The following is a 13,114-nucleotide window of genomic DNA, read 5'->3' on the forward strand; positions in this document are numbered from 1 at the left end:
CAAAACTTAAAACCCACAAACAAACACACCCTTAAAGTCTTTAGGGTGTGTTTGTTTGTGAAGTTTGGATTTTGAGTATGAGTAGTGTATACTAAAATTTTGGAATTTAAACAGCTTCTTTGATATTATATACTCCCTCCGTCCATTGTTTACATTTACTTTTGGCGCGTTGTTTAAGAAATAATAATATTTTAATTATAGTAAGTAGTTAGAAGTAGTATAATGACATTTTTGACCTTACTTTTTTGTGTAAAAGTAATGATGTGATATAAAATAAGGGTATTTGTGGAAAAAAGTGAGGTATTTAATGAAATGTTAACTTTGTAATTAGACGTCCCAAAATAGAAATATTGTAAACATTTTAAGTGGACGGAGGAAGTATAATACATATTGATATTTTTTTTTTTTGTTTAATATTCTATCCGTCTCATATACCATGTCCACGTTACTGTTTCTGTCCGTCCCACGTTCCATGTCACTTTCCTTTTTCTAAAAATGATTATACACTTTAATCTCATTTTAAGCTTTTTAATTTTTTTTTTTAAAATTTTAATTAAACTAATTAGTTATGTAAATCTTAATTTATAATTATTTATATTATAGGATAATTATTTTCACTAATACATTCTTAGTTATCTACTAATTATATCTCTCCTATAACATTGTGTTTACAGTGTAGCAGACACAGTCTATGGGAACAGAGAAAGTATAAAAAATATAATACTTGTTTCGTTGTTTTTAAGAAAATAAATCGATGAATAGTAAAATAGTTTAATGTTAAACTGAAAATATTTTGAAAATTTTAGTTTGAAAAATGAAAATAATTAGTTGAATAAAATAACATTATGATATAATATAATGTGTTAAATAATATTTTGTATATAAATAAATTTATAATATTATGTTTTAAAAATAGTATTAATAACGAACAATGCGAAAATAAGTAAATCTGAAAAGAGTAAACATGGTTCTTCTAATTAATCTTAAATCTATACATACATCAAATCCACCAGACATCTGTGGGATGAAATAAAATATTCACACCCACACACAAATATATATATTTATATAGATGCATATGTATATAAATAATATTTCTTTGTCACCGAAAATTATTCTTGTTTTTTTTTTAAATAAAAAAATTATTATATTTTTGTACTTTTTTATTATAAAAAGAAAAAATAACAATTATTATTCATTTTTATTAATTTCTGTGTCCGGTCAAATGAGCACATATTTGCACGAGGGAGGGAACATGCATATATATATATATAGAATTAAAAAATGAATTAGAAGACATGCACTAAACATTAAACATGTAGCCTTTGTTTGTTTGCTTGTGAGGTGTAACCTGATTTTACTATTCTAATTTTTTTTTTTAAAAAAAATATCAAATCAAACACTCAATTTTTATTTATTTTATTACACTAAAATTTAATTTTACATTCAAAATATCACATCAACATATATTTATATCATATCAAACAATTATTTCAATTCAAAATTTTACTATTTAAAATCAAAACCCAAAACTAAAACCCATAAGTAAACACACCTCTAGTTTTTCATTTTTTATTATACTAATTTATATATATAATATCACATTCAATCTCTACTTTTAGTTTGAAAGATAAAATTAAAATTTATAAAATACAAAAATATTATACCAATAATAATAATAGTAATAATAAATATAATAATAATAGTATCAAAACTCAACCACCCAAACCCTAAAAAGCAAGCAATTAGTTAGGGAACATTTTGGTATTAATAAATTCCAATTGGGTTGGGTGCTCTATGAATGAATGTCATCTAACTGTTGACTGCAGCCAAACTGTGTCATTGATTAATATTAATTATATAATTTTATAATAATATTAACATAAATTAAATATATATATATATATATACACACAAAATTATTGGGGATAAAACCCTATGATGTGTATGGTACAGGGAGTTGATCAGATAGAAATGAAAATATATTTTTTTTATTTTTGTTTATTTAAATTAGAGAAATGAAAATTATTTTTATTTTTTTTATATTTGGATAAATGGAGAGAAATAAATATCGCAATATACTCCTTCCAACGTTGGATGTCTGGGTCACTGTAGACATGAGAATTTAGGTTAAGTATATTAATAGATAATTAAGAATGTATCTGTGAAAATAATTATCTTATAATATAAATAATTATAAATTAAGGTTAACATAACTAACTAATTAATTTAATTAAAATTAAAAAAAATAAATTAAAAAATTTAAAATGAGATCAAAGGATATAATCATTATTTTAAAAAAAAAAAAGAAAGTGACATGAGATGTGGGACGGACTGAAACGACAATGTGGACATGGTGGGTGAGACGGAGGGAGTATTTTTTAAAAATATTTAATTTTTTTGTACTATTTAATTTTTATAATTTTTTATAATTATATTATTTTAATTTTACAAAAATCACATTTAATTTATTATTCAAGTATTTAATTTATACAATATTTTTAAAAAAATATACTATGATCTTACAAAATATCGTATATAATTTATAATATTTTTTTATAAATTCTCACTTGTTAAAACTCTTTTTTTTTTATTAATCATTTGTTCTTGGTCCATTCATTCTGTATTTTTTTTTTTTACATTTCTCAACTGAATTATCTATTTACCAAATAAGAGAATTAATTTTCATTATCTAATTCATTTTTTTTTTAATGCAATTTCATTCTCTAATCTAATTTTTTCTGCAATTTCATTTTTTTACCAAACACCCTCAATAGTCAATATATTGGGTTTGTAGTATTTTTAAGTGAAATAATTTTTTATAAATATTGTTAAAAATATACAATATATACACATTGATACAATATAATTTCTCATACCTAATATAAAATATATATATATATACTTTCATCTAAAATCACTAAGTGAACAAAACAGTTGGTTAAAAGATAATTTTTTCTTAAAAAAAATTAATATATACCTGATATTTATTTTGTACTCAAAATAGCATATAAAAAATATATTAATATTATAATATCTATTTAAAATATTATACTTAATATCTAATGTTTATTCATATTTACAATTTTCAAAATATATGACTTTAAAAGAATTAAATGTAATATTTTAAATTAAAGAATATGAGAAAAAATATTAATATAATTTAGACTGTACACAAGCAACTATCATGGAAATAAAAATAAAAATAAAAAAGCTTCGCATGACATGAAATTGTGAAAAGGAATGATATAATGGTGCGAGGGCAGACTTACTATATTTCTTTTATAAAATATTATCTATAATTATTATTTCTCTTAGAAAATATTACACATATGTTTAAAATATTTTATATTATTCAACAACTGTAATTTATAAAAAAAAAAAAAAAAAAATCATACATTTATATTACAAAGTATCTATTTTCCCATAATAAAGTATCAATTTCCTTTTTTAGTAACTGTACTATCTACCTAATATTACAAATACACTTACAATTATATTACACAAATGTCATTACATTTATATCACACATACTAATAAGGTTATTTTAGTCATTTCTACTTTATTTCTACTATATCCCAATATAATACTAATATTTCTAAAACTACGTGCAAAAAACAAATGAATACTTAGTTCCGAGACGGAGGGAGTATTAAAGAAAGAGAAAATGTGTATTATAAACATACATAAATTACCAATTCACACAAGAGATAATGATTAATTGAATACAAAAAGGCTATTTATTTTCGCAAACAACATATAAAAATACATATATATATATATATATTAAGAATGTTCTCGATGTTGTTTGTGCACTGCAACATCGACGTCAAAATATAAAACACAAAATTCTAACAAATAAGTTAATGTTCAATGCACATTCCTTTTCAAAAAACTTATATCGCAAGTTGTCTTAGATGTGTCGTATAGAGTAGTACTCTTGGAGTCATTTTTTTCGAATGAAAAAGAATGCATATACAAAAACAACCAAAACTAGTTATACAATGCAAACCATATATATTAATTATGCTTTGATTAACCCTAAAGCCTCTCTAGATTCGGAAAAATTCAAAATATATATAATGAATTATCGCGACAACCATATACAAATCCAATATGTTGCAATTCAATATCGAGATCTATATATACATCAAATTAAACACGTAAGTTATCGTAATTGTAATTTATTCTTCTAATAATAGGAACCGAAGGATTGATTATATTTATATGAAAATAAAAAATATATATTTTTAAAAATATATATTATATGGATAATTATTGGATATAATATTTTATATAAAATATAAAAAATAAATATAATATCTTTAAGTAAATATTAAATAACGAAAGAAATAATATTTCCTTTGTCCCACTTACTTGAACGGTGTACATTTTTTCATTTACATGCGTCTCATTTATAATGTCGTTTTTCTTTTTTATTTAGAAAATAATTATATACTTTAATCTTATTTTAAAATTTTAAATTTCAATTAGACTGTTTAGTTATCTTAATCTAAATCTAAAATTATTTTTATTATACAATAATATTTTCACTAATATATTCTTAATTATTTACTTATTGTACCCTTTCTAGATCTTCGTATATACGGTAAAAATAAACACTGTAGCTAGGATGGAGAAAGTGTATATATATACACACACGAGAGAGAGAGTTTGAAATGTTATATCCACATTAGATTATCAAAAAATTAAAAGTATATGTTTTTATAAAATATTATATACAATAATTATTTCTTTTAGAGTTTGTTTGGTTTGAGGGTTTAAAAGAGGAGAAGAGATGTGTGGGGAGGCAATCTTTTTAAATTTTTTTCCTCCTCCAATTTGGGGAATTGTTGGGGGTGTTTATTCTAAAAATAAATAAATTATGTAATTATTTATTATACCTTTTAAATATTTTATATCTATTATATATTCAAAAATTAATATGTAAAACAAAATGTAAATAAAACTCGAAGATAGTATGATATCAATGTTATTACTTTTATATTATACAATACTAATATAAATATTTTTATTTATTTTTGACTACAATGTAAATATAATACTCATATTAAAAGTTCTACGCGTCTAAAAAGTAAACATTACCGGGCGGAGTGAGGAACAAATTTATCCTTAGGGTTATAACAACTATTGATTTAAAAATTAATATAATCGATTACAAATAATAGTACTATAACTTTCTCCTGCATGCGTCATAAGTATATATTTTGATATAAAAAATAATAATTTTACAAAAATTTAGATAAAATATAATTAATAAATAATTAAAAAAAATATATTAGTAAAAAAATTATTATATAATAAAATTAATTATAAATTAAAATAATTAAACAGTATAATTAATATTAAAAAAATGATAAATTATAAAATTTTAAATATTATTAAAATATATAATAATATTTCTAAAAAAAATTAAAAAAAAAAGACAAAAATAATAAAAATAGTGAACAAGAAAATGGAGCGAAAAGAATAATAATAGTAATAATAATATCCCTTCCATACCCATATATATTGTAGCAACTAGATACGAAAATTTAAATAAAACATAATTAATAAATAATTAAGAGGTGTATTGTATAACAATTATACATTAAAATTAAAAAAATATAAATTATAAAATTTAAAATATGAGTAAAATATATAATAATATTTAAAAATAAAAAATAAAAATAAAAAGGAGATCAAATTATGTACGACTTATGAAGTGCCCGATCTAATCTTGCAATCAGTCAGTCCCCCACATATTATCATTGGATTCTCGACCACCTAACAACACAATAATGACTATCATCACATCACAATAAAATCATAATATACAAAACCCCAAATTCTGATTCACAAAGTAACATACTAATATTCCTATAATAACAATAATAATAATAATAATAATAATACAAGACAAACCAAATCCGCCCCCACAAATCCACCCTACTCCAGATATAAGAGAGATTATGGATTAAAGCAAGAAAGAGACACATTAGCAATGGCTGATCGAGACAACAACAAAAGCAACTTAAGCAATCTCCTTGCATTTCCACGGCTAGGGTAGGGTAGGGTAGGGTAGGGTAGTGAGGACACCAATAGATACATACATTATACATACATACATATATATATTATTTGTAATGTATGTATCGATGAAGGGAGTGCTTGTAGAAAAACCTTACTAGGTAGGCTTAAGAAGGCGCCGCCGGCTCCGGCTTGACGAGCACAGAATCCTCCGATTGGTTCGCGGGGTAGATGAGCGCAGCAAGCGATATCGGCATGATGCAGAGAGATTTCGATTGGAGGAATTGCATCGCAGCCCCGACATCCTCTTCCATGAGTTTAGCTACCTCCTGTTCGGTTTCCTCGTTCGAACATTTCTCCCACGCGTGCTGCTTCGATCCCATTTCGCCCCCATCATCCTGAAAAAAAAAAAAAAAAAAAAAAACTTCGTGAGTTGTCCTTGTCCGTGAAACGATTGTAAGAATACGGCGACTCGAGTACTTCGATGGCTTGCAGGGGAATGTCGGAGACGAGCTGCGCCACTGCACCTGCCCCGCCTAGCCTGCTCATGCTCAAGACCTGCGCATATTTGGACATTCTGTTGATCAATTGTGATAAGAATATAGTGGGGATGGAGTTGAAATTTCTTCGAATCAAATTTTGGTGCGGAAAAAAAAAAAAAAAAAAAAAACTACGGAGTCTACCTTGACTTGAAGTCGTAGGAACTTCACATAGTCCAGTATCTCGTCGAGCATGGCAGCTCTATCCGTCTGCAAAAATTAAACAAAAAGGAACAGCTAATCGTAGACTTCCTACACAGCTCAGGGCACTCTTACACCATGTGAGTCATTACAAAAATCGCACTTTTTTTTCTAAGGAAGTCAGGAGCAGTAATATGTAATCATGTGAGGTTTTGAGGTTTCAATCACATGCATACAGAACATAAAAGAACTTCGATAGCTAAACGTATAGTAGCGGTATAATTTTTTTTAGAAAAATACTCACCTTGTTGCAGCTGGGAACAAGTTCTTGCAAGGCCTTAATTCGTTCAGATATCCTTTCTCGACGCAGCTGTAACAAAGAAGCCATAATTTTGTTATTTCTCAATCAGAAACAGTGTCGTTTTGGAGAATTTTAACAGATACCCGCTCGGCGATGCTGTGGGGATCCGTCGCTTGACCTCTTCTTGCTCGAACTCTAGGCCTAATTCCAGGTGGTTGTGGCAAAGTGGCTGTCGTACACGGCATCATGTGGTGACCTTGAAAGGCCTGTTCAAGCGAGCGTACTAAAGCGATTGCATCGTAAAATAAATAAATAAGTCTTCTCTTCGAAAGCATATAATGTCTAAACACTAACGATTTGAGATGACAATTAAACCTAATGATTCACAGCCTAATCTTAGCATTAAATTCTTATTCGAAAATTATTCTGTTAATTCCATACTCGACGACACAGAAAGTGCACAAACAAAAGTAAGAAACCGTAGCATTTTAAGATGCTTTTAGTTTATGATTTCTTCATTAATAACATCCTCATCCTCGTATCTAACCTATTTCTCCCAACTCCATAACATATAGAAGAATGCTAATAAGCTCGGGGAATAACTTACAACCTTGTAACTACAATCGACCGCCGAAAACGTAAACCCTAACGTCCGTCACTACAAGAATAGTGCAGCCTAATATGAATCCCAGAAATCAAACATAGCATGCCAAATAAAAAGTGAATCCAACTCATTTCTTTGATTGTAGTAGAAAATGCACGATGGCTCAATCTGATCTAATCCCCAAACAGCATGTTACAAGAATCAGTTCTGACTAAATGTCACCATTTCACATGATTGCAAGCACAAACCTCAATTCAATCGATTACTTGAAGGCAAACCGTATGAAAAAAATATCGAAATTCATGTTGATCAATCAATTAGTGAGTGTGACCTGCTGAACTTGAGGCACTGGACGCACTGAATGAGGCTGCAAATGATCGTAAGCAGGATACAGATTCCCTAAATTATTATCAACTGCTTCCCTTTCCTGCAAACAGAAATTTGTGCATTTATGAAAACCTAACCAAAACCGAAGACGAATTAGTTGAAACCAATTGTTTGTCGTGAAATTCGAATGATTGATACTGCAAATGTTATGCGGAGAGAACGAATTCGATAGCTATGGTAGCTGTAATCGCCAATCGGATTTTTTAAAATTTTTTTTGCCCCTTTGTGCAGATGAAGGTTCTGTCAAGTACACAGAAGGCTCGATCTCGATCTCTATCGAGCAAATGCAACAAAAAATCGGCACAGGAAGCAATAAAAATAGGAGAACAGCGAAATCGGAACTCACCGGCTTGACGGAGAAGGCACCGTTGTCGCGGCCGCTGTCGAGGCTGAGGCTCAAGGGGAACATGGGCGGAGGATGGTGGAGGGCGGCGGAAGGGACGAGCTGAGAGACGGTATCATCGTTCAAGGAAGTAGTAGTATCGGATGAGGTGGCCCCGTCGGGGAGAGCGGCGTAGGTAGGAATGGCGAGAATCTGCTCGAGGAAGTCGTCGGCGGCGTAGCCCTCCGGCGGATTGGCTGCCATGGGAGATGGAAATGGAATGCTAGGGGAAGGGGCGAGGGTTTCTTCGAGTAGACTGTAGAGAGAGAGGGAGAGAGAGTGATGACTGTGTGACTGACGATCATCAAAAGGCGGTTGCAGTGTAGCGTAGTGTAGTGTAGTGGTGGTGGGGACAACATGTTCGATCAACTCTCTCTCCTTCAGGACTCTTTTGATACCAATATGGGTGTGATTATTTGGGGTTTCGATTTTGATTTGGGATTTGAATCGTAAAAATTTTGAATTTGAATAATTACACGATCCGATGTGATATAAATAAGTAATGATGTGATGTTTTGAATATAAAATTAATTTTTAGTATAATATAAAAAATAAAAAATAAATATTTAATATTTTTTTAGAGAAAAAATAGAATGAATATTGTATTTAAAATTCAATTCCCAAACAAAGACACCCATAGTGGAATTTATGACAAAATTAATCTAATATAAAAACTGACGTTTGTTTTTTACTTGTAAATTTTTAATATTAGTATTATACTATTAAATTATAGTATAAAAGACAAAAGTATCTTTATTAGTATTGTGTAATATAAAAGTGGTGATATTTGTATAATATATTATAAATTGAAAGAGTATTTATTATGTTAGTTAGGTAGTACAGTTACTAAATTTAAATTAAGAAATAATACTCTTATTTTATGACAGACGAAAATGGAAAATAAAATCCTTCTTATGAGACAGAAAAAATATAATGAAATTATAGATAAATGAAAGTATCATTTGACAAAAAAGTGAGTTGAAAAATGTTAAAAAAAAAAAAGGTATTTTAATTAAAAATAAATAATTAATGGGGATATTTTTCGTATTTTTTTTTGTGTATTGTCTAATTTTAATTTTTTAGTAGATGAGATATAATTTTATATTTTAAAAAATTGTATGTTATTTTATTTTATTTTTTGAAAAATAATGTATAATTTTATTTTTTAAAAGTGATATAATTTTAGTTTTTGAAAAGAAATATATAATTTTATTTTTTAAATTGATATATAATTTTACTGTTTGAAAAGTGATAATTTTTATTTATTTGTCTTGATAGCATTTAATTATTTATTTAAAATTATTTTATTTGTAATAGTTATTAATTATAAATGTTAATTTTTATATATGTAATTTTTAAATAATTTATAAATTATATGTGTATGGATCTAGTATAAAAATAAATTAAAATTGGGGTGTAATTTATAAATATGAAAAGTTATATAAAATAATATAAAAAAGAAATATATAGGGAATATACTTTTTAGAGTAAAAATTGAAGTTTATGATTGGAGTAAAATTACTGTAGATCAACTGCAATTTTTACTGTAGCAACGGCAAGAATAAAGTGGAGGGTTGGAGATGGCCTAATGAGAATTCATAAAAACTTAATTTTGTTCAAATAATAAATTAAATACAATATCTTGTAATATCAAAATTTAGTATAATTTTTTCAAAATAATAGTAAAAATTTAAAAAATAAAAAATAAAAATAAATATACTGCATAAAGCATTTTTTTATATTGGACCGAAAAATAAAATAATAAATGATTTATTTGTCAAACTCTTAATTTTCTTGCTAAATTAAATAAGAGAAATAAAACTATTTATATTTCTTTATAACAAACCTATCCTAAATTTATTATTATTATTATTATTCATCCAAATTTATACTCCCTCTTCCCAATAAATATTGTCCATATTATTGTATTTTATATCATTTATTTGTACCAAACACACTTTAAATTTATTACTCCTTTCACCTCATAAGTAAATATTCATTTATTTTTTGCACGTAATTTTAAAAATACTAGTATTATATTGGGATATAGTATAAATAAAGTAGAAATAACTAAAATAACCTTATTAGTATGTGTGATATAAATGTAATGACATGTAATATATTGTAAATTGTAACGGTATTTGTAATGTTAGGTAGATAGTACAGTTACTAAAAAAGAAAATGAATATTTTATTATGAGACCGACTAAAATGAAAAAATAGATACTTTGTTATGGGACGAATGAAGTATTATTATTCTTCCAAATTTATACTTCCTTTTCCCAATAAAAATTGTCCATATTATTGTAGATATAAAATTTAAAAAAAAAAATACATGTAAAACTAAGTAATTAATATTATAAGAAATTTATTAAAAAATTAATAATAAATTAGTGGATAATATGAATGTGTTCTTTTAACAAAAAAATATATATATACATATTTTTTCAAAAATATTAATATATAACATATATTTATTATATTTTATATCTCACGTAAAAAGTTCTTTTCATCAAATTATCTCACACAAACAAACACACCTTAAATATCATAGATATTGTGTAAATTATGTATATGCATATTTAATATTTTTATAATATTGATCAAGAATGAAGTATGACAAAAAAACTATGTTGGAAGAACACACCATACTTATTTTTAATTTATTATATTATTTTAAATTTAATTTTTATATTTAAAATATCATATTAAAATATAGTTAATCATCGCGAACAAATATTTCAATTTTATATTTTCTATTTCAAACTCAAAGTACTTTTAGGGTGTGTTTGTTTGGGGGTTTGGATTTTGAGTTGGGATTTGAATAGTAAAAATTTTGAATTCGAATAGTTGTATGATGTGATATAAATAGGTGATGATGTGATGTTTTGGATGTAAAATTGATTTTTAGTATAATATAAAAAATAAAAAATAGGTATTTGATTTGATGTTTTTGGGGAGAAAATTTTGGATGAATAGTGAGATTTTGTCTAAATCTCTCAACCGAACACACCCTTAGTGTGTGTATGTTCGAAGGTTTGGATTTTGGATTAAAATTTGAATAGTAAAAAAATTGAATTTGAATAATTTTATGACGTGATATAAATAACTATTGATGTAATGTTTTTTTTAATGTAAAATTAATTTTTAGTATAATATAAAAAATAAAAAATAGATGTTTAATTTGATATTTTTTTTAAAAAAAAAATTGGTATGAATAGTGCATGTCAGTCGAAAAATCTCCAAACAAACACACTCTTAATATTTGATGGGTTTGTTTGTTTTTTATTTCACATTGAAATCAACATTTTGCAAAAGTTTTAATGAAAATAATTTTTTCTACAAAATATAATATTAATATACTATTTAAATGCAAATTTAATTTAATATTTTATTTCAAATCAATTTCAAACTGCGCGCAAACAATGACTTTGTTCTTTATAGTATTTCTTCCCAAGTGTTTTCAAACAAATATTATAAAGTATACATATTTCTATTTTGGGACGTCCAATTACAAAGTAATCATTTTATTAAATACCCCACTTTTTTACATAAATACCATTACTTTACATCACATCATTACTTTTATACAGAAAAGCAAGGGCAAAAATGTCATTACACTACTTTTACCTATCCAGTATAATTAAAATACTATTATTTCTTAAACTCCGCGCCAAAAGTAAATGTATACTTTATCCGTGGACGGAGGGAGTAATATATTATAAACATTTATTATTTTTATATTCTCTATACAATTTTTTATGCTTCGCATAATTTTTTTTTTTTAACAATCTCACAAAATAAACACTCCCTGTAATTTGCTAGAATGTTAGTAATAATTATTTAAAACTAGGATAAACTGTTTTTTAGTCTCGTAACTGGACACCTTTATCATTTTAGTTCTGTAAGTAGAGCATGTCGCAAATTAGTCTCATAAGTGAAAAAATTTCGCTGTTTTAGTCCTCCGGCGCCGGAGACGCCCGCGTGGCTCACCGGAGGTGACGTGTCCGCCAGGTGTCCCGCCAGGTCAGCGACACCTGGCGGACACGTGGATTTATTTTATTTTATTTCATTTTTTTTAATTTTTTTTAATTGTACCAAATAAAAAAATAAAATTAAAAATAAGTTTTAAAAAAATGAAAAAATAAAATAAAAATCTACGTGTCCGCCGGGTCAGCGACACATGGCGGAACGTCACCTCCGGTGAGCCACGCGGGCATCTCCGGCGCTGGAGGACACTAAAACAGCAAAAAATTTTCACTTATGGGACTAGTTTGCGACAAGCTCCACTTACGGGACTAAAATGATAAGAGGTCCAGTTAAACGATTTACCCTTAAAACTATAAAAATATTTGTAGGGAAATTGTGATTTTATTTAAGTGAATTGATTGCTAGAATTTTAGTAATAATTATTTAAAACTAAAAAAAAATTTGTAGGGGAATTGCGATTTCATTGAAGTGAATTGATTATTACAGTTTGTTTTTTTAAAAATATTTGGTAAGAAAATAATATATTTTTAACTATAAAATATAAAAAAATATTAAATAATGTAAGAATAAAAAAACAATTCTTAATCTTTTTTAAACCCAATATATATAAGTTTTTTATTTAAAATATTTTAATTCATTATTTTGCTGTAAAAAAAGGCAAGAGCATTTAAAGGGTGTTTAGGGTGTGTTGTTATTTCTATTTCTTCTCTATTTACTTGAAATTTAATTTAATTTATTTTT

The 13,114-nt window shown here is 26.3% G+C and overlaps 1 protein-coding gene across 1 annotated transcript; it reads right to left on the reverse strand.

The window, feature by feature from the left end:
- Nucleotides 1–5,795: 5,795 nt before the first annotated feature.
- Nucleotides 5,796–8,702, reverse strand: LOC127259816 (transcription factor UNE12-like). The gene is made up of 7 exons (XM_051287431.1): nt 8,349–8,702; nt 7,947–8,042; nt 7,155–7,277; nt 7,015–7,080; nt 6,714–6,779; nt 6,511–6,588; nt 5,796–6,428 (listed from the first exon to the last, which is right to left on the reverse strand). Exons 1-7 carry the CDS (start codon nt 8,586–8,588, stop codon nt 6,198–6,200), a joined length of 900 nt encoding a protein of 299 aa, XP_051143388.1. The 5' UTR covers nt 8,589–8,702; the 3' UTR covers nt 5,796–6,197.
- Nucleotides 8,703–13,114: the final 4,412 nt, after the last annotated feature.

The sequence above is a fragment of the Andrographis paniculata genome, unplaced genomic scaffold (genome assembly GCF_009805555.1).
Source record: "Andrographis paniculata isolate CXL003 unplaced genomic scaffold, ASM980555v1 Contig60END, whole genome shotgun sequence".
In the NCBI taxonomy this organism is placed as follows: Eukaryota; Viridiplantae; Streptophyta; class Magnoliopsida; order Lamiales; family Acanthaceae; genus Andrographis; species Andrographis paniculata.

What these genes read in the sequence shown, in the direction of transcription:
- LOC127259816 (XM_051287431.1), bottom strand. Translation starts at nt 8,588, where the DNA reads ATGGCAGCCAATCCGCCGGAGGGCTACGCCGCCGACGACTTCCTCGAG. An exon ending in GTGCCTTCTCCGTCAAGCCG is followed by an intron (nt 8,043 to 8,348) that starts GTGAGTTCCGAT and finishes TTCTGTTTGCAG; the next exon opens with GAAAGGGAAGCAGTTGATAA. An exon ending in CAGTGCCTCAAGTTCAGCAG is followed by an intron (nt 7,278 to 7,946) that starts GTCACACTCACT and finishes TCGCTTGAACAG; the next exon opens with GCCTTTCAAGGTCACCACAT.